We start from the raw sequence: 23,146 nt of genomic DNA, 5'->3' as shown, positions 1-23,146 counted from the left end.
TAGTGATTGCTGGGGGGTGGGAGGTATAAGGGGACTAAATGGTAATGGAAAACATACAATAAAAAATAGAAAGAAGCTGTGCAGTGAAGTTTGCTGATCTGAGTCAGAAGACATTACAACTAGTTATCTGCGTGGTCTTGGGCAATCATCTCTCTGGCCTCTGCCTCAGTTTTCTACTATAAAATGAAGAAGTGAGGCTACTTTGATATGCACCAATGCTTAAAAAGTTCGTGTACTAAAGGTTATATATTCATAAATCGTCAGAATATAATTATATTATAAAGTCTTTTTTTGAGAGAGAGAGAAAGGGAGAGGAAACGAGGAAGGGAGATAGGAGGGAGAGAGGGAGATTTGTTGTTCCACTTATTTACGCATTCATTGATTGATTCTTTTTTTTTAATTGAATAGCTCCTTTTATTTTTATTTTTGACTTTAGAAAGAGGGGAAGGGAAGGAGAAAGAGGAGGAAATATTGCTGTGAGAAGCATCGATTGGCTGCCTTCCATACATATTTCAACCAAGGACTGAATCTGGAACCCAGGCATGTGCCCTGACCAGGAATTGAACCCAGGACCTTTCGGTTTGCAGGACAATGCCCAACCAACTGAGTCACACTGGCCCAGGGCCATTAGTTGATTCTTTTATATGTCCTGACCAGGGATCGCACCTGCAACTTTGTGACAAATCGGGACAATGGGCTACCTGGTCAGGGCTAGTATTATAAATTCGCAATAGCCTGATTTTCTAAAAATCTAAGCTTCTCTCATTTTTCAGAAAATTTAAATTTTAGAGGAAGCTTAACGTCACTGAATCTCCTTGGGTGGCCAACCCAATCCCGCACCAAGTCTTTTTGCTTTTCTACCTTGAGGCACCTCTTAAAATAACACCCTCAAAAGAAACATTTTCAACTCCAAGAAAATTTCTAAGTAAGATATATGACTGTCCAGAAAAAGTCCATCCATCGTTAACATAACGAGAACCATTTGTGCAGCACTGATTTAACCTGGCAGCCAAGGAGAGTGGACTGGAATGCACATGCGTGAACAATGATGACTTCACTGTACTAGTCAGTGGGGGTGGTGGACAATGTTAAGTGAGCATGTGTACTGTGTGGCTGTCACATTCATATGACTGAGCAAGGGGATGGGGGTATAAAGGAACCAAATGGTAATGGGAAAAAAATACAATAAAGATTAAATAAATAAATAAATAAATAAATAAATACCGCTGGGCCTGGAAAAAGCCCAGGTTCACCCCCAAAAAAGTAATAGATTCACGTTATCATTTTAAAGGTTTAATTATGTTCCATCAAATGGGTATATCATCATTTCTTTCACCAATCACTTATTGATGAACATTTGTTTCAATTTTTTCACTACTAAAAATATTTCTGCAACAATGTCTTTTTAATGTTTACGTGATGATTTCTGTAGGATAATTTCTTTGAAAAAAATAGCTACACATTTAAAATAGCGTACACATTTAAAATGTTACTGTATATTGTCAACTTGCTCTCTAGAAATGTACCAATTTTTACTCCCACTATAAGGATTTAATAATGGAAAATACACCACACTCCCAAATTTGACCATTTGGAGGGCAATCCCTCTGGCCTTATGTTCTTTCTAGTTGGTCTAATATTTGAAAGTAAAGAGGTAAGAAAACTAGGGACAATATAGATAGTAGCCAAAATAGTATCTTTATATTTCAGTGCCTCACACTGTAGCATAGACTACAAAGTGGAGTGTGGGGTTATTATGAATTATTTCCTCACCAGTCATAACCTAGCTTAACTGCCCTCACCTAAGTGCCATTATTACCTGTGGAAAATCCAGACTTAGGCAAGACCCTCTCAAAAAAAAAGAAAAAAAAAAGACAGCAAGTAGAACAACGAATCTGTATCAAAGTTTGCATAAAGCTTGAATGTTCCTCCTCAGGAACTATTTGGATGATTCAGAAAACCACAGCTATGGGTAACTGGTGATTGGCAGCTTCATCCCGACAACATGCCGGCTCATGCATCATGGCTGGAGCAGTTTTTTGGCAAACCATCAAATCACCCAGGTGACTCAGTTCCCTTATCGCTGAGATTTGGCTCCCTGTGACCTCTTGGCTTTTCCCAAAACTAAAGTCACCTTTGAAAGGGAAGAGATTTCAGACCTTCAATGAGATTCAGGAAAATATGACAGGGCGGCTGTTGGCAATTGGAACCGTGTGAGGTCCCAAGGTGCCTACTTTGAAGGGGTCTGAGGTGTCATTGTCCTATATACAATGTTTCTTGTGTCATCTTCAATAAATGTCTCTATTTTTCATATTATATGGCTGGATACCTTCTGGACAGACCTCGTATTTTGCTAAAGCTCTTCCTCAAAATTCTCTAATTACCTTTGCTCTTTCCCCAATGTTCCTCTCCCCAAAGTAGTGGCCATATTTCTCTCTCCTATTTCTACCAATTTCTCTAGCCTCCTCTTCCACACCTCTCACAATCCTACTGACTTATACCAAACAAAACAAATGTCCAGGGGTAGGCCAAAACCAATGAGGTTTTAGTTCATTACAGGTATCTTAACAGAGTATTTTACTGCCAACTCCTTTAAACTCTTCTGATAAACCAGTGGTCTGGAAATTCTATCAGTTCAACTAATGAAGATTTTATAAAACACCCTTCCTATCAAGTTTTCTCCCCTGCCCTGCTCCAAAGCCACTACCATATGGAGCCAATGTAACTGACAAGAGCAAGCTATATGTAACAAAAGTAATCCCATTTTGTTTCAAGTTGTATCCAGTGTATCATATGTTCCATTAAAAGGCTAACTGGAATTACATATGAAAAGACATTTAAAGTACACATCTCAATATCCACCTTCCAAATTGTAATGTTGATTTAGACTCACTTGATTATGAAAGTGCTATTTTAACCAACTGAGTTTCTTAAAGTTTTCAGAGTTCTTTATATATAGCATCTCAATCTTTTGTCAACAAGCAGGGCACAACTTGCCAAAAGAGAAAAACCAGGTGAGAGAAAGAAAGAGAAGCACCTTATGCAGTTAGAGCAAACACCAGACATCAGTCATTACCCCATGTACTCTTCCAAAGAACGGAGTTTAGAATCTAAATTATCACGAGGATTTGCCCAGAGTCAGTGATTCCGTATGACAACACCGATTTTGAACTTAAGGTATAATTTGTGATATTTCAATAAATTTATCTTGAAAAAAGAATATTCCATGAAGAATGACAAACTACTAAGACAGCAAAGGTAAAACCAAGCTGTGCATTAGGAAAAACAATTCTAAATTTAACACCCTAGATTACAGCAAGGAGAGCCCTCACACCACCATTCACAAGTCTCAGTTCAGGCAACTTATTTTTGGCAAGTCAAATCACAGCTGTCAACGCTGGGTTTTTTCCCACCCCAAAATTACATAAAATATTTTGAAAAAATGTAGACATCTTCAACTGGGGGAAAAGTAAATTACAAATGCCGTGTGTCGTTATAAATGCTTTTTTAAAAAAAAAAAGTCACACGGAAGGGGGTTAAAAAAAAAGCAAACAAACAAACCCTGGAAGATGCAGCAGAGCCCCCTTGCTCCCGAAATAAAACTCCTGGTGGCCGTAACAGCAGCGGCAGCGCTACTCCCGACAGAAGTTTTCAGCTGTCACTTCTAACAGCTGAGCGCTTCCTAGGAGAGAAGCGACAGGCCGAGAAGAGAGGTGGTTGTGGGAGGTCTGAAGATTTAATACTTGAAATCTTACACTCCAAGGGAAACCCTTCCGCACTTCACCTGCACTTACAGGACACCCAACAAGCGCAGTCCCCCTATCCCCAACACACGCTACACCACTCGCGCCCGCCACACTCAAGTCCAACAGCTGGAGGAATCGATCACGCTCCCTTTCTCCCCCCACAGACTGCTCCGGGCTGCGCAGATCTGGGGCTAGGGACGCAACCTGCACCTGCGAGCCCCGCAGCGGCCTCACACCTAGGGCCAGGTCTTCCCCGCCCGCTCCCGTCTGCGGCCGCGCGGCGCTTTTGCTTATAGAGACTACTCGCGCCCCCTGGGTCTCCGCGCTCTCGAATGCGCCGGGCTTCCAGGGCCCGCGCCGCCGCCCCGGCCCTGTCACCTCCGGTCCCCCGGGACCCCGGGCCTCACCCCCTCCTCCAGCTCATCCTCAGAGCCCGCGTCTTCTGGCTGGTCCAGGTCTATGTCAAACACTCCTGCCATGTCCTCAGCTTCCCTGTCTCGGAAGTCCGGCGCTGGGTAAAAGCCGTCCCGCCTCCGTCGTCGCCTCATGGGCCCGGACCCGCCACAGCCACCGCCGCCGCTGCCGCCATCACTGGCTGCTTGGGCTCAGTGCGTCTGCGCTTAGGCCTTAGACTGGCTCCTCAAGTTCAGCGCTAGAGCATGCGTACAGGGTTCTGTGAAGCCAAACTGTGGGCAATGAACATGCGTAGAACTAACGCCAGGAGTCAGGTACTGGCAGAAACATGCGCAGAACTCCTTCCGAAGCCGCTCAAGGGAGCTAGATCATGCGCATTGTCAGCTAAAGCGCTTGATGGACAGTGAGCATGCGTACTGTGTCTGAAGTTGATAAATTGAAATTGAACATGCGTAATTAACATTTCCGAATAGGGAAAAAAACACTTTACAACAAAACTCTTCGTTTGTGGAACGTGCTCATTCGTTTCCCCTAGCTTTTTGGGTGTTTAAAGTGAGCATGAGCAAAAGGTTCTCTGAAGTTTGAACAAGACAGAAACGGCCGGCCCTGGGGCTGTCAGTGAGTGGGGTTAATTGAAAACTTTTAGGGTTGGTGGGGAAAGGGCGAGTCTTGACTTTGCTGTTTACGAGTTAAGCGGCCTCGCGAAAGTCACAGAACCTTTCAGAGCCTCAGTTTCTTTATCTATAAAATGAGAATAATGATAACTAGTTTGCAGGGTAGTTTGAAAAGCCCCTGCCCTTTCCAGTGCTGCATAGACCTGGTGTGAGGTATTTACCAAAAAATTGTCACTTTTCATTGTTAAAAAATAGTGAAGACTTGCTGTAATATTTCATCTGGTCCAGTTTTTCCAGCTTTGGTTTTCCTTGCCGTCCTGCCTGAGCTAAACACAAAGTCTTTCTTATAAGAGTTACTGTAGTTACCAGCCCAGAAAGGTTATTGGTGGAGAAAGAAAGTCATTATTTAGAAGAAAGAAAATTAATGTTAACTAAATGTATGATTGTTGAGCTAACTTCTGCGTTCTGTGGGTCTCTATGGTTGGAAGTGTATGCTATTCCTTCAATCAGCATTCATTTTGTTCTGTTTTGTTTTAAATGCCCAACAAAGCTATTTCATTTATAACACCATATACATAGGTGGCATTTTAAAATTATGTATTTTTATCGATGTATATTAACACATGCAGCATTTTATTCTTTATTTATTGGTAATGTAGTGTCTCTCAAAGCCTATATTTTTCTATTACAGGTTGCTCACTTTTTTGAGGAAATAAGCCTAGTTTCAGTCTCAGCATGTCAATAGTAACAGTGCAACTTGGTCAGTGTGGCAATCAGATTGGTTTTGAAGTGTTTGATGCTTTATTTAGTGATTCACACTGCACCCAGGGACTTTGCTCTAAAAGAGAGAACGAGGCATATCAATCATTGTGCAAAGAAAGATTCTTCAATGAGGAGGAAAATGGAGGTATGTGTGGTCCACAGTCCTCTCCTTTACTTGACATAACCAGCTGCTTGCTTCAAGGCCAGGCCATGCAGATGGTGTTCATCTGAACTCTGTCCCTTTCCGTCCTACTAAGGAATGACTTTGCTCTCCATCCTTTGCTTTTACATTAGCAACTTTTGCCTCTATGGTGGTATCTTCCTTCTCAGCACAAGAACATGCTCAGATCTTGCCAATCTAAAAGCAAACAAACATACCCTGATTGGTGTGGCTCAGTTGTTTGGGCATCATCCCACAAAACAAAAGGTTACTGGTTCAATCCCCAGTCAGGACACATGCCTGGGTTGCAGGTTTGGTTCCCAGTTGGGGTGTGTACAGGAAGCAACCAATTGATGTTTCTCTCTCACACTGATGTTTCCCTCTCTTCCTCCCTTCCCCTCTCTCTAAAAAAATAAATAAATAAAATATTTTTTAAAATATTTCTTAAAAAACAAACAATTTACCTCTTAATTATAGCTTTTTTCTTCTTTATTACCTCTTTGCCTTCTCATCTAAGAGTCTCAAAGGATAACACTCTTTTACCAGCTATAATCTTGCTTCTGCCCTATACCACTGAAGCTGCTCTAAGAAGAGTTCCTAGTAATACCCTAGTTGCCAAATCCATTGACTCTTTTCTTTTTTTGAAAAAATTTATTTATTTATTTTTTAGAGAGGGGAAGGGAGGGAAAAAGAGAGGGAGAGAAACTTCAGTGTGGGGTTACATCTGGCATGCCCCCCACTGGGGACCTGGCCTGCAATCCAGGCATGTGCCCTAATCAGGAATCGAACTGGTGACCATTTCGTTTATAGGCCGGAGCTCAATCCACTGAGCCACACCCACTAGGGCCATTGACTCTTTTCTTAATTCACTTAACTTCTCTATTGGATTTGATAATATTAACTATAAAATTCCCTCCTTGAAACTCCTTCACCTTAGTGTCTGAATCTTTCTTCTCCAGTGGTTGCATCTCAGGTTCCCCTGTCCTTATTTGTATAGTTCTCTGAACAATTTCAATTACTCTCGTAATTTGTTACATCTTTTACAATACTGACTCAAATCTCTAGCCTAGCCTCACTTCCAGGCTGCAGACTAATTTGTGGACCTCTCCACTTGCAATTCCCGAGTATACCTCAAACTCAACATCTCCATACCCAGGAGCATTCATTATATTTCCTTTAAAAGTTGAGCTCTTACTGCCCACATACCATCAAACATCAAGATCTGCTTAACTTGCCCTGGCTGGTGTGGCTCAGTGGATTGAGCACCAGCCTGCAAACCAAAGGGTCGCCAGTTTGATTGACAGTCTAGGGCACATGCCTGGGTTGCAGGCCAGGTCCCCAGTAGGGGGCACTCTAGAGGCAATCACACACTGATGTTTCTATCCCTTTCTCCCTTCCCCTCTCCCAAAAATAAAGTCTTTAAAAAAAAAAAAAAATCTTGAAACTCTTCTGCACTTTTCATCTTCACTGTCATTTCCATAGTTCTGGCTCTTGCCCTCTCTCATCTGGACTGTTTCAAGACATGGTTTCTGAGTTTTCCTGCCTAGACTGTTGTGTCAATCACATCTATCCTCCACACTGCTGTATTTAAAAAGACATCTGTTTCTCCCCTGTTTGAACATTTTCAGTGGTTTCACATTGTCTAAAAGATACCTTTCAAGCTTTTTTAGCATTGCATACAAGGACTTCCAAGATCTGATCCCTACCTGCTCTCTACCTCCATCTATTAATTCTTCTACCCCCTCCTACATCTGCTTCAACAATCCTAAACTGCTTGTCGTGCTCACGGTATTTTCTACCTTGGAATATACTACTCTGTTAGTGTGGATTTGCCGTGGGTCATCACGTGATACAGTGATCATGTGTTTCATCTCTCCAGCTAGTCGTTCTAGGGCTGGACTGATGTATTCATCTCTGTGTTCCCAGCACAGTACGTGGCACATTGTAAGCATTTAGCAGATGTTTGTAGACCTGACCCAGTGATCATTTTAGCTCACACCGATTTCAGCCTGCTTAGCAGAATGTTAGACGTTATGAGCCATCCGCACATACCTGCTGTTGCCCACCTCAGTTTCTAACCAGTATGACAAATCTTTCTGTCCTCAACCTTTGGATTTGGGGGCGGCGAGGGGGTGGGGAGGACTTAGAAGTTTTTGTTCTGTGTTAACCCAAATAAGACATATGAAATACTCTTCTGATTTTTCCCCATTTCTAGTTCCAATTGCCCGGGCTGTACTTGTTGACATGGAACCTAAAGTTATTAATCAAACGCTCTCAAAGGCTGCCCAGTCTGGCCGATGGAAATACGGCCAGCGTTCATGCTTCTGTCAAAAACAGGGTTCTGGAAACAACTGGGCATATGGGTAAGAATAATTCATCATGATTTTTCCAGTTTAGATACAGCTACACAGTCAATTACTAGAGAGTGTAGTTACAAGTGCAGAGTTGATATACCAAGCATGCAACCTTGAAACTGGTGTTTTAAGATTTAGGGTATGACTTCACCCAGGAGAAACTCTGGTTCTGTCCCACATGTGTCTGTGCTTTGGCTCCAGGTAATGGTGAGACCGCGGATCCCTTGCAACAGGGTTTTCTACTTCACTCTCATTCTGCCAACTACCTTATTATCAGTATAATACATTCATGTGGCAGGTATTCCAGCTAGTAGGCAATACAATGAGGCAGTGATATTTCCTGGACTTCTCTGGGAAATTCCAGTGCCTAGGGCTCACTTAAAAAATTCTGATTTGATTGGCATGGGATGAAGCCTGGATGTTGCGATTTTTCAAAGCTTCCCTAGGTGATTAGAATGTGCAGAGAAGTTCAGGAACCACTGCCTTAGGAGTATTGTTATGAGTATCGAATGTTATGTTGTACCATAAACTTACAAAGCTGTCTGGTAATTGGAGTCTCCAGCTATAGGAATGGCCTATAACAGAGAATTTTCTGTACACAGGAAATTCACTCTCCTAGCAGTCCTACTCCACCTGTTAACTGTGTTAAACGTGTGTATTTTATTTTGTTAAGGATTGTATTTATTTATTTTTAAGAGAGAGGGGATGGGAGGGAGAAAGAGAGGGAGGGAAACATTCATGTGAGAAAGGAATATCGATTGGTTGCCACTCTTAAAAGCCCCAACCAAGGACTGAGCCTGCAACCCAGGCATGTGCCCTGACCGGGAATTGAACCCGTGACTCCTCTGTTTGTGGGATGACGCCCAACAAACTGAGCCACACCGGTCAGGGCTAACTTGTGTATTTTACATTTTATGCCTTTCGTGAGAATTAGTTCACTTTCAAAGATTTAAAAAGCCTTCTCTATCCTATATCTTTCTCTCTGTGTTGCATATCTCTGGTTAAATTTTAAGGTGTTTGTATTTGTCACTTTGCACTGTACAGTTACTCTGTTCATGGACCCAGACATGAAGAATCTGTAATGAACCTAATCCAGAAGGAAGCAGAGAAATGTGACTCTTTGAGTGGTTTTTTCATCATAATGAGTATGGCTGGAGGCACCGGATCTGGGCTAGGAACCTTCATTACACAGAATTTACAAGATCAGTATTCCAGCTCTTTGAAAATGAATCACATTATATGGCCTTATGGAACCGGTGAGGTATGAACACATTAACTGAAATGTTTATATTTTGCATTCTTTGCAGTTGAAATGAATGTAGGTGAAAGATTGATCTGACCCTCTCTTTGGAAATGTTAAGTTACTGCATCAGGAGTTATGCAACATGATACTTGCATGAACAATTCATTTAACTTTGCTCAAACTTTTTCAAACAAATGAGGAGTCCTTGTTTTTAAAAATTCCAAGGAAGACAGTTGTGCATTTTCTCTCTGGAACCCATTCCTGGGTTAATCCCTCTGGCTACAGACAGCAGGAACCTTGAGAAATTATAAAATGGGGGTGAGATAAGTCGGTTTGGAAATGATGTAGGAAGAAAGCGTGATAGTAGTGCTCACTGTTCACTGGAGCCTTACTACATACAGGGCACTGTTCTAAGTGCTATACATGCACTCTGTCATCAACCTTTACAACTCCAGGAGACGGGTATCATTATTATTCCCACTTTTCAAATGAGGTAGCCGAAGCATAGAAAGATGAAATAATTTGTCCAAGATCTATAGCCAGAAAGTGACGGAGCTGGGATTTGATCCCAGGCAGGATGCCCTTAGAATCCACCCTCTTAACCACTATTCTCTCCTGCTTTTCTTATTTCTGACCTTCTCCTCTCCAGGTCATTGTTCAGAACTACAACTCCATTTTGACTCTTTCTCACTTGTACCGGTCTTCAGACGCCCTCCTTGTTCATGAGAATGATGCTGTTCATAAGATCTGTGCAAAATTGATGAACATCAAACAGATCTCCTTTAACAATATAAATCAAGTCCTCGCCCATCAGCTGGGAAGTGTGTTCCAGCCCACTTATTCTGAAGAAGGCTCATTTCACTACAGAAGAAATCCATTAGGTACCGTCCTCCTGTATGTTATTGATAGGAAAGTCTTATGCTCTGAAAGCCTCAAAGTGATTCTTCCTTGGCTCCTCTCCTAGGTCTCCCTCTTCTCAAAAGCCTTCCTAAAGAGCTGCTTAGCTCTCTGAACTGTCTTACTGACAAGTTTTGGGAAGTTACTAAATTTCTCAAAAGAGGGGTGGATACCCCCCTACTCTGTTCTTCAGGATTCATTCTCTCTCTCCCTCTCTCTCTTTTTTTCTAACAAACAATTTAAGATATAGCCCTGGCTGGTGTGGTTCAGTGGATTGAGCGCTGGCCTAAGAACCAAAGGGTTGCCTGTTCAATTCCCAGTCAGGACACATGCCTGGTTTGCAGGCCAGGGCCCAGTAGGGGGCATGTGAGAGGCAACCACACATGGATGTTTCCCTCTCTTCCTCCCTCCCTTCCCCTCTCTCTAAAAATAAATAAATAAAATCTTAAAAAGAAACCTTGAGATATAATTCACATACCAGACAATTCACCCATTTAAAGTGTACAAGTCAATATTTTTTAGCGTATTCACAAAACTAAAATTCACAACTGTTATTTTCATCACTTGGTAAAGAAATCCAGCTTATTCGGCAAATAGTACCTTATCAATTCAAATTTGCAAATGATATCACAATCTATACCCCCACCCAGGCCTAATCTTTTTCCCAACTAGTTACCTGTCCCAGTGTTCTTAGATGCCTTCTTCTTCTTCAAATTTAACATGTTCTGAAATGATTCATCATTTTTCCCTGTCTTCTCTCTCCTGCCACCTCTCCCTCACTTCCTGTCACCCGATTTCTCCCACTGTCCTCATATCCCATCAGTATGCTCAGCCTGTGGGTGCCATCTCTGTCATCTGTCTGTATTCTTCCCCTACTTCCCTGCCTCTCTGACATTGGTTCAGAGCCTCAACGTCTCTCAACTTATACTGCATACGAACACAAGGCAAACTAGCCTCTCTCTATTCTCATTTTATTTTATTTTTGGAATAAAAACAGAAACTTACATCCATGAGGACATTCCTGTCTTAAGGTGGCCCTAATACTGCTTTCCTTCCAGGAGCCTGCCTCTCACCTGCAGTCCCTCTGGGGCACTGAGCCCCAGTGAGCCTGCCCAGTGCACAGGTCTAACCCTTGCCCTCTCTTACGCTTGGTCCATGGCTCATGCATTACCTGCCAGTTTTGTCAGAATGCCTTAGCCTGCCCTCCACATTATGCCCTGAACCCCAATTTTCTAGCTTCATTACCTGTTGCCTCCTCTGCATGGATCCTCACCTACTTTTTAGCTCACCTGCACTGTTTGTCTTCAGTCTGGTACTTTCCTGCCCTGGTCCCTTTGCTCACTGCTCCTTCTCCATAGAAATTGCTACCTCCTTCCCTTCTTCACCTCTATTGAAACCTTACCCATCTTTCAGGGTCCAATTCAAGAGGTAAGTTTTCCACAAAGCTTTTCTACTGAAGCCTTTGCCTAAAGTAACCCTCTTCTCTCTGAACTCCGGTGGTATTCTTTACTTCTTTTATGTCACATAATGTTTTCTGCCTTTATTATTTCTTTGTGTGTTTGCTTATCTTTATAAGTTACACACATATTCATTCAAGGAGTACAAAAGAATATGCAATCAAAGGCACATCTCCCTCCCACCCCCCAGCCCTCCCCTGGTATAACCAGCACCATGTGTCCCCACAGAGAGGAACCTGTCCTGTGCCTGTTTTGTTAGTGTCTGCACATTCCACAGTACTTCCCATATTGCACATCTGCTCAGTCAACCAGTATCTATTAACTTCCTGTTACATGCCAGGCACTGTGATAAACATTAGGGATCCAGTGGGGAGCCAGTGCACACACCGTGTTCACTGTGAAAGAGAGACATTAACAAACATTACACGTGGATGTATAACTAAAAATGGTGTTAAATGCTCCGAAGGAAAAGGGTACAATTCTAACACAATGTGTCATGAAAGAACCAGACTTAGGCTGAAAGGGCAGAGAAGGCTTCCTGGAGAAAATACCACTTGAGCCAAGAGCTGGATGAGGACTTGTAGTTCACTAAGCAAAGGGAGGGAGAAGGAAATAGCACAGAGAGCGGGAATGGCATGTGCAAAGGCCCTGTGGTAGAAGGAAGCATGGCCCATCAAGACCAGAGAGAAATCCAGTGCTACTAGAGCACAGCAAGTGATGTAGGGGATGATTGGAATGAGCCTAGCGTGGTAAGCAGGGGTGGACCTTGCAGGTTCTGGTAAGTCATATGCAGGCCTTCCTCATTAACCTAAGAACAGGGGAAAGCCATGGAAAAATGTTAGCAGGTTGGCGACATAATCACTTTTACTTTTGAAAAGGTCCACTGGACTGCGGGTGGAGAGCCCATGAGAGGTTGAGACTGCAGGCTGGGCAGTCATTCCCCAGAGAGGCCGCGGTGGCCTGACCACACTGACCCGCAATGAGAAAGTAAAGGCCATCTGTTAGAGGGGCGCTCCCTTGACCCCCACAAGCATGTCTATAAACTTCCCACTTGCACTTCGCCTTGTGTCACAGTAGGGGGTGGGTCCTGTCAAAAGCCAACTTCTCACTTGGGTTCTGGGACCCATTCCCTCCTCTTCTCAGGGACTTAATTCCTTACTCTTCTCTCATCTTCCCACATCATTACCTTGTACCTCTTCCCTGGGTTACTCCCCTTACGACTACTTTCTGGCTCCTCTCACACTGAGAAAACCCTCCCCCGACATGACCACCGGTAGCTGATGGCCCCATTTCTCGGTCATTCTTTAGAACAATCGTCCTCAAAGGACTGTCTCCCCTTGCTGTCCTCATTCTCAACATGTAGTCACTCTTCAGCCCACTCTGATCTAGTTTCTCCCCCATCACTTCCCCGAAATTGCTTTTTATATGTCACCAACGTGTCCACATTGTCAGATTCAGCGGATACCTCACGTCCTCGTTTCCATCAGCCCTCAGCGGGCTCTGACATGCCTGACCCCTTGTTTTCCAAGTGTCCGATTTGTCTTTTGTGACAGCCCCTCCTAACATTTCTCCTATCTCCACGGCTACTCCTTTTATTCCCTTTTCCCTCCTTTTTTCCCAGCTCTAAATGCTACCTTGGACCCTCGCCCTAGTCCCATGGCTCTAAATGCCCTGTGTGTTCTCTAAGCTGCCAGTTTATCTGCAACTCTGACCAATTCCCTGAGCTCCAGATTTCTATGTCCAGCAGCCTTTCTGACCTATATGTACACATTTCATGGACATTTCAAACACACTGTGTGTAACACAGGTCTCTTAGCTTTCCACCAGGAACGTGTCTCCTCAATCCTTCAATTGCTCAATTTTTAAAAAATATATATCTTGCCCTGCCTGGTGTGGCTCAGTGGATTGAGCACCTGCCTGCAAACCAAAGGGTTGCCAGTTCGATTCTCAGTCAGGGCACATGCCTGGGTTGCAGGCCAGGTCCCCAGTAGGGGGCACACAAGAGGCAAATATACAATGATGTTTCTCTCCCTCTATTTCTCCCTCCCTTCCCTCCTCTAAAAATAAAATAAATATTTTTTAAAAAAGAAACCCTTAAAAAATATTAAAATTATATATATATATATATATATATATATATATATATATCTTACTGATTTTAGCGAGAGAGGGGGAGAGAGAGAGAAAGACATCGATTTGTTATTCCACGTATTTATGCATTCATTGGTTGATTCTTATATGTGCCCTGACAGGGGATCAAACCCACAGCCTTGGTGTATCAGGCGCTCTAACTGACCGATATACCCAGCCGGGGCTCAATTGCTCAATATTGAAAACTTAGGTCCACTAAGACCTCAGCTACGCACATTGTTCTGCTGAGGTGTTTGAGGAAACCACCTCAACAAAGCAATTAGGGGTTGTGAATTCTGAGGGGTCCCAGTCTGCCATGTGGGTGACTTTCTAGAGCTGTGCTCTAACAGGCACAGACAGTGTGAGGCACAGGGCTGATCCAAGATTGAATTTTTTACCAGAAAGATTTGATGAAGAGACAGAGGGGCAAGGAGCTGCACAAGGAGGGACGTGAAGAAAGAGGAAGACTGATGGATTGAGGAGGCAGGACGTTCAAGGATTAGTCTGTCTTAGTCTGCTCGGGCTACTGTAATACCACAAGCTGGGTGGCATTTAAACATCATGCATTTGTTTCTACAGTTCTGATTATTATTTCACTAGACAAAGTAAATTACAGATCTAGGAAAATTTCTAAAGAAATATTTAGTGAATATAGAATGACAATAAAAGCATATTAACTTTCATGCTTACTTTGTTTTCCTGGGGTTTAGCTAAATATTTTGTTCATATTTCCAGTTATTTGGCTTCTAAACTCTCATTTCCTTTTTGGCAGAGTGTTATTTCTCACTCATGCTAAAATTGGTGCCAAAATGAAACAAATACATAGTCTTAATAGGTTGTCTCTGAAATTTTATTTACATTTTAAAATGTAAGCAGTTCTGGTCTTGGAGGAGAAAACATCCAAAGGCCATCAAATGTAGGCCAATGGGAACACCGTGGACTCAAAGAGTTAGTTAAGATTTCTTTTCCTTACAGGAGACTTAATGGAGAGTTTAGTTCCCCATCCCGAATTCAAGATGCTGGGTGTCCGTAACATTCCTCACTTGTCTGAGAACTCGGTGGCATACAGCACGTTCACTTGGGCCGGCCTCCTCAAGCATTTGAGACAGATGCTCATTTCGAATGCGAAAATGGAAGAAGGTAAAGGGTATTTTAAAAATATGTAGCCACAAGCTAGGAAAAATGCCCGTACTGGAGTTCTCAATATAAACTGGTTTGGGCCAGCTGAAATAATGGTCCCTTCTTCTGGCCAGGGAGGCGCCCACAAAACTACCAGGACATCCCAGGAGGGCTTCTTAATCACGTCACAGTGTCATTTCCCAAGAAAATTTCAGATGAGTGGGACGTTTATTTTTATTTACATTTTATTTTTGTCAAAGTAATATATGGACAGAGTTTTTAAAAATCAAGTAGTCAAAACTCACTTAAGTGTATTCTTAAGTCCATTTTAATTACAGATTTGTATTATAAAATATTTACGGATTTTATGTTTATATATATTGCATTATATGTATATCTTAATTTAAAAAAAGAGCCAAGTAATTGTCCTGCATGAATTTCTAATGAGGAAAAGAGCAGCCCCCTGTCCTAGACTCCCCCACACACAGCTGATGCCCTCCTTTCAGTGTTTTTAGCTGCTGCTTCTAAAATTTGCTTCCATATTTCTCAGTCTCTAGCTTATACGGTTACTTGTTTTATTTTCTGGGTTTAGATATTATCAGCTGCCTTTCTGATGTGAAAACTGAGGATGGAACCTTCTTACACCCCTACACACACACACACTCTTGGGTTCGATCAGTTTTCAGTGTTGAATTAGTTTTGCTGTGTAGCTGTCATTCACCGTTGAGCTACATACTATATGACATACCTGTATACACAGATCACATTTTATTTCATATAAAAGTTTATTTTTTCTCCTTCTAGAGTTAATAATTACATCTATTGGGCCGATAGCCTGTGTACCTATCACTAACATATCCCGAAACGTTTTCATAGAAATGAACCGCATCTCACTGTGTTCATACCCATCGAGTAACCTCCACTTTCACTATCTGCTTGGCGCGTCCCTGTGGGAGGCCTTCCTCCTCCTGTCCAGTCGCACTGGTTGCTTTCCTGGCTCAATAATCAACCACTGGCATCTCTGCCCCATTCTGCCCTCTCTCCCGTTTCCTAGGTTTCATGTCTTCCTCTTTCTATTGATAGACCACACCCTCCAGGAGCATCTTAACAAAGAATTCAGAGAAGGTAAAAATTTTAAGGCTGTCGATACCATTGTTCTGCCCTTACAGGATGGCCAGGTACAGGATTTGAGCGGGGGTCATTGTTACTGGGTATTTTGAAGGCGTTGCTCTCTTGACCTTATAGCTTCCAGGGTTACTTTGATTCCTACCCCTATTTTGTTCTCTCTTGAATCTTTTAGGATTTTCTCTGTCTTTAGCACTCCGGAATTCCTTAGTGTGGACCTTTGGTTTATCTCAGTAGAATGAAAGCAGTTTTGTTTTGTTTTAATCTATTTTGTTTCCTGCTATATCTTCAGAGCCTGAATCAGTGGTCCAGCAAAGGCCAAAGCCTCAGCGGCTCAGCCTTTCCTGAGCACAAACCTTCGAGGATGGAGGGGTCCACTGCCCCTGCCCTGGGGGTCTGGGGCTGTCACTGCTTCTCATACAGATGTTTAATCCTCCTCTTTCTTCCTCTGCCTGGCCTGCTTCTAGGACGTCCACTATGGGCAGAAGTTTCAGCTTTACCTGGTTGCTAAATTAGTAACCACTAGTTCCTTTGCTTTCCAGCTTCCAAAATTTTGTTGCCATTATCTCTTGTGCCATTCCCTTTTTCTTGCTTATGCCTTTTTAAAAATCCCTGTATTGTCTTGTTAGCGAGATTTGGGGAGAAAGTAGGGGTAAATTAGTGTATGTTCAGTCTGCCATGTTTAACTGGAAATCACTACTATGTATTTTTTTTTAAGATTTCATTTATTTTATTTTTTGGAGAGGGGAAGGGAGAGAGAAAGAGAGGGAGAGAAGCATCAATGTGTGGTTGCCTCTTGTGCGCCCCCTCCTGGGGACTGGGCCTGCAACCCAGGCATGTGCCCTGACTGGAAATCGAACCAGTGACCCTTTGGTTCACAGGCTGGCACTCAACCACTGAGCCACACCAGCCAGGGCTTATGTATTATTTTTGTAGTGTATGTTTTACCACAAATCACAATAACTTTAGTTTCAATACTGTGAAAGTGGATTTCTTCTACATTTACTTACAATACCTTATTTTATTTTATTATTTAAAAATATTTTTTATTGATTTTAGAGAGAGGAAGGGAGACAGAGAGAGAAACAGTGATTTGTTGTTCCACTTATTTGTGCATTCATTGGTTGATTTTTACATACGCCCTGACTGGGGATCAAACCCACAACCTTGGCATATTGGGACAATGCTCTAACCAACTGAGCTACCAGGCCAGGGTTTGTGATACCTTTTGGACTTTAGATTATAGTGCCCGAGGTTTGGAGATAAGTATGTATTTCACATCTTAAATTATAGCTCACATCCTGAATTTTTTGGCCACAGTACATACCTGTTTTTCTAGCAGTACCTGTTAACACCTCAAGGAACACAGTGTTCCTAAGGATGGTGGAAGGTGTGCTGCTGCACTGGGCTCCTAGGTAAATAAGCCACGCTTTGCTTAGTCATTTTCCTTTGAGGGACTTGAGGGTTTAAACATTTTTTTCAGTTACAGATAAGAGCTTTGAACATAAAAAATGTTTATATATAATATATGGATACATATGAATAAATATATATGTGTCACTAACCAGGTTGAAGAATAGAGTTTTAAAACTCTTCATATGTTACCAGACTGTTCTGTATGAAGATTGATCCCATTAATATTGCAATCAACAGTATAGGTGTGTCCACATGTCCTTGCAACAGGAGGAATGAATGATCCAAGAGGGAGCCAGGCAGAAGTTACAGAGTCTGTTATGACCTAGCTTTGGACGTCACACACCATTGTTTCTGCACCATCCGTTTGGTTATTAAGGTCAACCCTACCCCATGTGGGAGGAGACCACACAAGAGCCTGAATTCCAGGGGGCAAGGATGCTTGGGGTGCATCTTGGAGGCTGGCTACCACTCTCTGCCCTCCCATCTGCAGAATATATTGAACCCCTCCAAGGCCCCCGAAAGCTATATCTGATTAGCATATCAGCCTGAAGCCCAGGATCTTGTCATCTAAAAACAGGTCCGGGTATGAATTTATACTCCTCAGATGAGATTTCTTGAGTGTAGCTCTTAGAATACAGCTCCTTCCCCCTGATCCCAATAGACCATGGGAGACCAGGCATAGGACAACTGGTAGACACTCCATTTCAAAAATGGACGCATGGAAGGCACACAGGAGTCACTGGGCTACAACAATTCATCAGACACAAGCCGGCAGTGTCCTGATTAAAATGTAAGGCCTGGGAATAGTTTTCCGTGGCTTTTGGCTTGGCCCTCTGAACCAACTAAATTATAATTTCACTTGTTTATTTATTTTTAAGTTTTATTTAAAACATTTTATTTTCATTTTCTTTTAATGTGTAAAGATTTTATTTATTTTTAGAGAGAGGGGAAGAGGGGGAGAGAGAGAGAGTGTGAGAAACACCAGTGCCTGAGATGTCGATTGGGTGCGTCTCATGATTGAATGGGAATTGACCTGGCGACCTTTCGGTTCACAGGCCGGCTCTCAGTCTGCTGAGCCACACCAGCCAGGGCAAAAACATTTTATTTCTAAATTTTATTTTATTAGTTGATTTATTTTTGCTAGTTTGGATTAATTTATGCATGTGAGAACTAGAAAGAGGTCTGAGGGTATCTATAAACGGACTTTTCAGAAAATAAAACTGGCATCACATGATATGTATTTTTTGTTGTTGTTCTGCAACTTTTTTTCAACATAACAATATTTTGTGGTCTCCTTTCAAATTTAGCACAGTTCGCCCTGATCAGTGTGGCTCAATGGGTTGGGCCTTGTCCTGCAAACAGAATGGTTGCTGGTTCTATTCCCAATCAGGACACATGCCTGGGTTATGGGCCAGGTTCCCAGTTAGGGGTGTGTGAGAGGCAACCAATCAGTGTTTCTCTCCCTCTATATCTCCCTCCCTCCCCTTCTCTCTGAAAGTAAATGAATTAAATAGGAAAAGAGAAAGAGAGGGAGAGAAACATGGATGTCTAGGAGATACGTCAATCCAGTTGCTCCAGATACTCAATCCACTGAGTCACACCCGCCAGGGCTCAGTGTCATATTCCTTAAGAAATCTCTCCTAGAGCCTTCTGCCCTGCTTCCATGTGGAGTTTTTGCTCACGATAGCCACTGCACATTTGTCCTCCTGGATATTCTCTTTGCCTGTCCCCTTTGTTGGATATTCTGCTCAGAAGGTTTAGAGAAACCCCCACAGATCTGGGAGAAGAGGAGAGAGGGGTCATCGTTTTCCTGGTTTTCACTTGATCTCTCTGGGTTCAGTAGGTACCCTGCCCTTAACTCTGCCTAGTGTTCTCCAGACCAGAGATCCTCAGTCATATTTTCTCCAGAAAATAAACGTTTAGTTTTTGCTAGGGTAGGGGAGAGGCAGTCGTCATGATAAACAGACAAGTTCAGCAACATTCCTCAGGCAGGAAGCAAAGGTAGATGTACTCTATTTGACTGCCAGGCCGGTTTAAGAGTCAGTGACTTAGTGTTTATGCGCATTCCCTTAAAGAATGCTGTATCATTGATGTTCTGGAGGCACAGAGGGTGATAATGTGTGAAAACACGGGCATTGTTAATGCTGAGCAAAAAAGTAATAAAGTCACTGAATGTGGGAACATTTTAGAACAACATTAACCAATTTAGTTACATAGAGATGTAGTTTAGTGCATGCACAAGAATGATACAATTTATTAAAAATCTAAACCTCATTTACTCTGAAAGAACTTTTTAAATAAACATACACTTTAAATAGTGTAAGTAAGCCCTGGCCAGGGAGCTCAGTCGGTCCGAGCACCGTCCAGGGCGGCAGGTTTGATCCCTGGTCAGGGCCAGTGTTCGTCTCTCTCTCTCTCAAATCAATAAATAAGAATAAAATGAAAAAATAGGCAAATAACTTAACTGACAACATTCTTTTCTTCTAATCAGTGGTTTCGTAGGTGGGGAAATGCACGTACACCCCAGTTTCACTACATCGATTGCACATAGTTTTGTCTCGTGTGTGGTGCTTTCACTATGTGGTAGTTTTACGTTGTTATGTGTGCGAACCTATAAACCTCTTTTTAACACATTCTTAGCCTTGCCTACCCCACGGATATAATGATATTCTCTATTACTTCCCAGTATTTTTTATAGTTTTATGTTTGATATTTAAATTTAACCCGTCTGGGATTTATTTTTATTTTTGATAATGCCTTTTTTGTGTGTTTACTTCCCCTCCCATTTTAATTTAATTTGCTTAATATTTCTTTTTTAATTTTTTGAACATCAGTTCTTCAAGGGTCCAGCTTTAGATTGGCTTCATTTCTTTCCTCTTTTTGAAACCTTTTGATAAAGTCTCGCTTTTATTTCAGAGTGATGTCAGGTGATGACTTACCTGACAACCACGGCTTTGACAGCACGCCATGCACTCCGCATGTCACTGAGGTGTTGCACCCGCGCCCTACACTCCCCTGCTGTGAGTGTGCTGCTCAGCGGCGTTGCAGTGAACTCACGGAGCTGTGCGAGCGCGGTCGCCATCCAGCTTTAGAACGGTTCCACCACCCCGAAACGTTTCTGTGTCCATTGCATTCAATCCCTATTTTTATTCCCGGCCCCAAACAAGCCCTGATGTGTCTTTTGTCACTACAGATATGCCTATTTTGGACATTTCCTATAAATGGAATCACACAATATATAGTCTTTTGTGTTTGACTGCTTTCACTGAGCCCAGGGTTTCTGAGGTTCGTCCATGTTGCAGTACATGGCAGTCTTTGTGGGGACCTAAGTGTTCAGTCTCTTGGGAATATGCCTAAGAGCGGCATTGCTGAGTCAAAGGATGAGCCTACGTTTAACCTTTCAAAAATCGGTTAAACTCCTTTCCAGAGTGCTTGCGCCATTTTACATTCCCACAAGTGGTTTAAGAAGGTTTCAGTTTTTCCACATCCTTCCCAACATCCATCTTTTTAGCACAGTCGTTCTCACAGGTGTGCGGTGGCGCCTCCCCGTGGTTCACTTTGCATTTTCCTGATGACAGGATGCTGAGTACCATTTCACGTGCTTATTCTGTTAATCTTTGGTGAAATTTCTATTCAAACATCTAATTTTTAAATTGGCTTGTTTGTCTTACTGAGTTGAGCATGCCAAAATTTTTTATTTGTTGTATTTCTATTTTTGCTGAAAATCAGTGTGACTGCACACTGAATTTTACCCCTGTCCTATGTATAATTTGAGTATTTTCTTCATATTTCCACATGGCTAGTAAATTTGCAATCCTGTTTGGTTTTGTGTTTCTACATCTCTTAACATTCTTTATGTGTTTTGCTTACTCGTAACCATAGGTGGAGTGAAGTTGGGCTTTTTTCCATGGATTTGACAAACCTACAGTGTGCGACCACTACCACAACTGAGATGAAGTATTTCCATCATCTCCAGGCGCTTCCTCCCACCCCTTAGCAGACGGTCTCTTCCCTACCTCCAGCCCCTGACCACTGCTGACCTCGATTTTGTTCCTATGGTTTTGCCTTTTCCAGAATGTCCTGTAAAGGGAATTATGCACTGTGTAGTCTTTCGAGTCTAGCTGGTTTCACTTAGTATAATGCTCTTGAGATTTATTCTTGTCGTTATATGGGGAGTTAGTTCCTCTTTATTGCTGACTAGAATTTCATCTTATACGCCTACCACTGACCTTTAATAGCTGGTGAGGAATACTTCATGCCTTTCTCAGTATGGTTGGGATCACTTTAGGTCAACCAATAAGAATTTTTAAACTTTTAAAGAAAAAAAAGAACTTTTAGTTATTAAATAAAATTTTATGTAAAATGCACACACTCTAATGCATTTTTCCCTTGCTCAAAGCCATTTATAAAATCTCTTGCTTTTTTTTGTTTTGCTTTTGGTAGGTATTGATTGGCAGGTACAGCCTCCTTTATCAAGACCTCCTACTCTTGGTAAAAGGTCCCTCCACAAGGAGCTTCACTTTAACACTTCCATTGCTAACCTGGTCATCCTTCGTGGGAAAGATGTGCACAGTGCAGATGTGGGTAAGCAGGAGTAAAGGGGAAAATTAAGATGTGCTTTTCGCACATAAAGATGTCATACATGGTAAAAAAAAAAAAAAAAAAAGTCCCTGAATTTATTCTTAGAGAAAGGAAAATAATAACTATGTTTTTTAGTAACAAAATATACCCATTGTATCAGTTAGTATGTGACTGAACACCAAAACAGAAGAAGTTTAAATAAGGTACTAGTTTAATTCTTTCATCCTGCATCTGGTTGTTTGGTTGTCTTGACCTTGTGGCTTCCTCCTTTTAGTCTAGGACGTGTGTTAGAGCTTTAGCCATCAAATCACATATGAGTGAGCAAAAAAGGGCATCCCTCCCCCTCCCAGGGCCGCACAGCGCACTTGTTTCTATCTGCTTGACTGAGCCCTGTGCCACACCCAGCTGCGAGGGTCTCCACGAGCACAGTTAACATTGGGGGTTCCGTTATTAAAGAAGGGAGAACAGGTATTGTGGGACAGTTCGTGGTCTCTGTGCCAAGGATTTTGTTACGAAATTTTCGGGAAGTTGCTCTGGCCAGGTAGCTCAGTTGGTTAGAGCGTCGTCCTGATACGCCAAGGTTGCGGGTTCCATCTCCAGTCAGGGCACATGCAAGAACCAACCATTGAGCCCTGGCTGGTGAGGCTCAGTGGCTGGGCGTCATCCTCCCAACCGAAAGGTCGCTAGTTTGATTCCAGGTCAGGGCGCGTGCCTGGGTTGCAGGCCAGGCCCCCAGTTGGGGGTGTGTGAGAGGCAACCAATGGATGTTTTCCTCTTTTTCTCTTCCTTCCCCTCTCTCTAAAAGTAAATAAATAAAACCTTCTGTAAATAAAAAATAATAAATATGGGAGATGTTTATTGAAGTGGAAAAATGGATCACAACACTGGTGACTGAGAAACGCAGACTCCAGGGGAGTGTATGTAGAAAACTGCACACGTGAGAGTCAGCAAAACGTTCCTCATCGTCCCCGGATGGTGGCGCTGCAGCCGTTTGGTTCACTTACACATTCTATTCATAGTGCTTTTCTGAATGGTGTGAATTATTCGTTTTTTATGATGTGTATAAATCATGTATCCAAAAGCAATTTGAAACTAGATTTTTTTTATTTCTGAAAATATATTTTTTCA

General features: G+C 42.4%; 2 protein-coding genes across 6 annotated transcripts in view; one reads left to right on the top strand and one right to left on the bottom strand.

Annotated features, from left to right (window-relative positions):
• RPS6KB1 (ribosomal protein S6 kinase B1) overlaps positions 1 to 4,369 on the bottom strand; it is a 41,045-nt gene extending 36,676 nt beyond the window's left edge. The window contains exon 1 of one of the 4 annotated variants that reach the window (XM_045182123.3): positions 4,154 to 4,369. In XM_045182123.3, the coding sequence (XP_045038058.1) occupies positions 4,154 to 4,294 (141 nt within the window). In that variant the 5' untranslated portion in view covers positions 4,295 to 4,369. Of the gene's footprint in view, positions 1 to 3,561; positions 3,682 to 4,153 lie in introns of those variants that run through there. The other 3 variants (XM_045182122.3, XM_024573398.4, XM_024573399.3) reach the window with 3 other exon arrangements.
• A 203-nt stretch (positions 4,370 to 4,572) lies between these two features.
• Positions 4,573 to 23,146, top strand: part of TUBD1 (tubulin delta 1) — a 28,936-nt gene continuing 10,362 nt past the window's right edge. Inside the window, exons 1-7 of one of the 2 annotated variants that reach the window (XR_006653011.3) lie at positions 4,573 to 4,778; positions 5,466 to 5,681; positions 7,912 to 8,059; positions 9,095 to 9,311; positions 9,943 to 10,174; positions 14,753 to 14,917; positions 21,881 to 22,021. Coding sequence is in view for 1 of the 2 variants with exons in the window: in XM_045182389.2 (XP_045038324.1) it covers positions 5,510 to 5,681; positions 7,912 to 8,059; positions 9,095 to 9,311; positions 9,943 to 10,174; positions 14,753 to 14,917; positions 21,881 to 22,021 (1,075 nt within the window). In the remaining variant the exon portion in view is untranslated. The remainder of the gene's footprint in view (positions 4,779 to 5,465; positions 5,682 to 7,911; positions 8,060 to 9,094; positions 9,312 to 9,942; positions 10,175 to 14,752; positions 14,918 to 21,880; positions 22,022 to 23,146) is intronic. The other variant, XM_045182389.2, reaches the window with a different exon arrangement.

This window comes from Desmodus rotundus, chromosome 9, assembly GCF_022682495.2.
Source record: "Desmodus rotundus isolate HL8 chromosome 9, HLdesRot8A.1, whole genome shotgun sequence".
NCBI lineage: Eukaryota > Metazoa > Chordata > Mammalia > Chiroptera > Phyllostomidae > Desmodus > Desmodus rotundus.
Note: the sequence above shows the minus strand (reverse complement) of the source record. Positions and strands in the feature narration are given on the sequence as shown.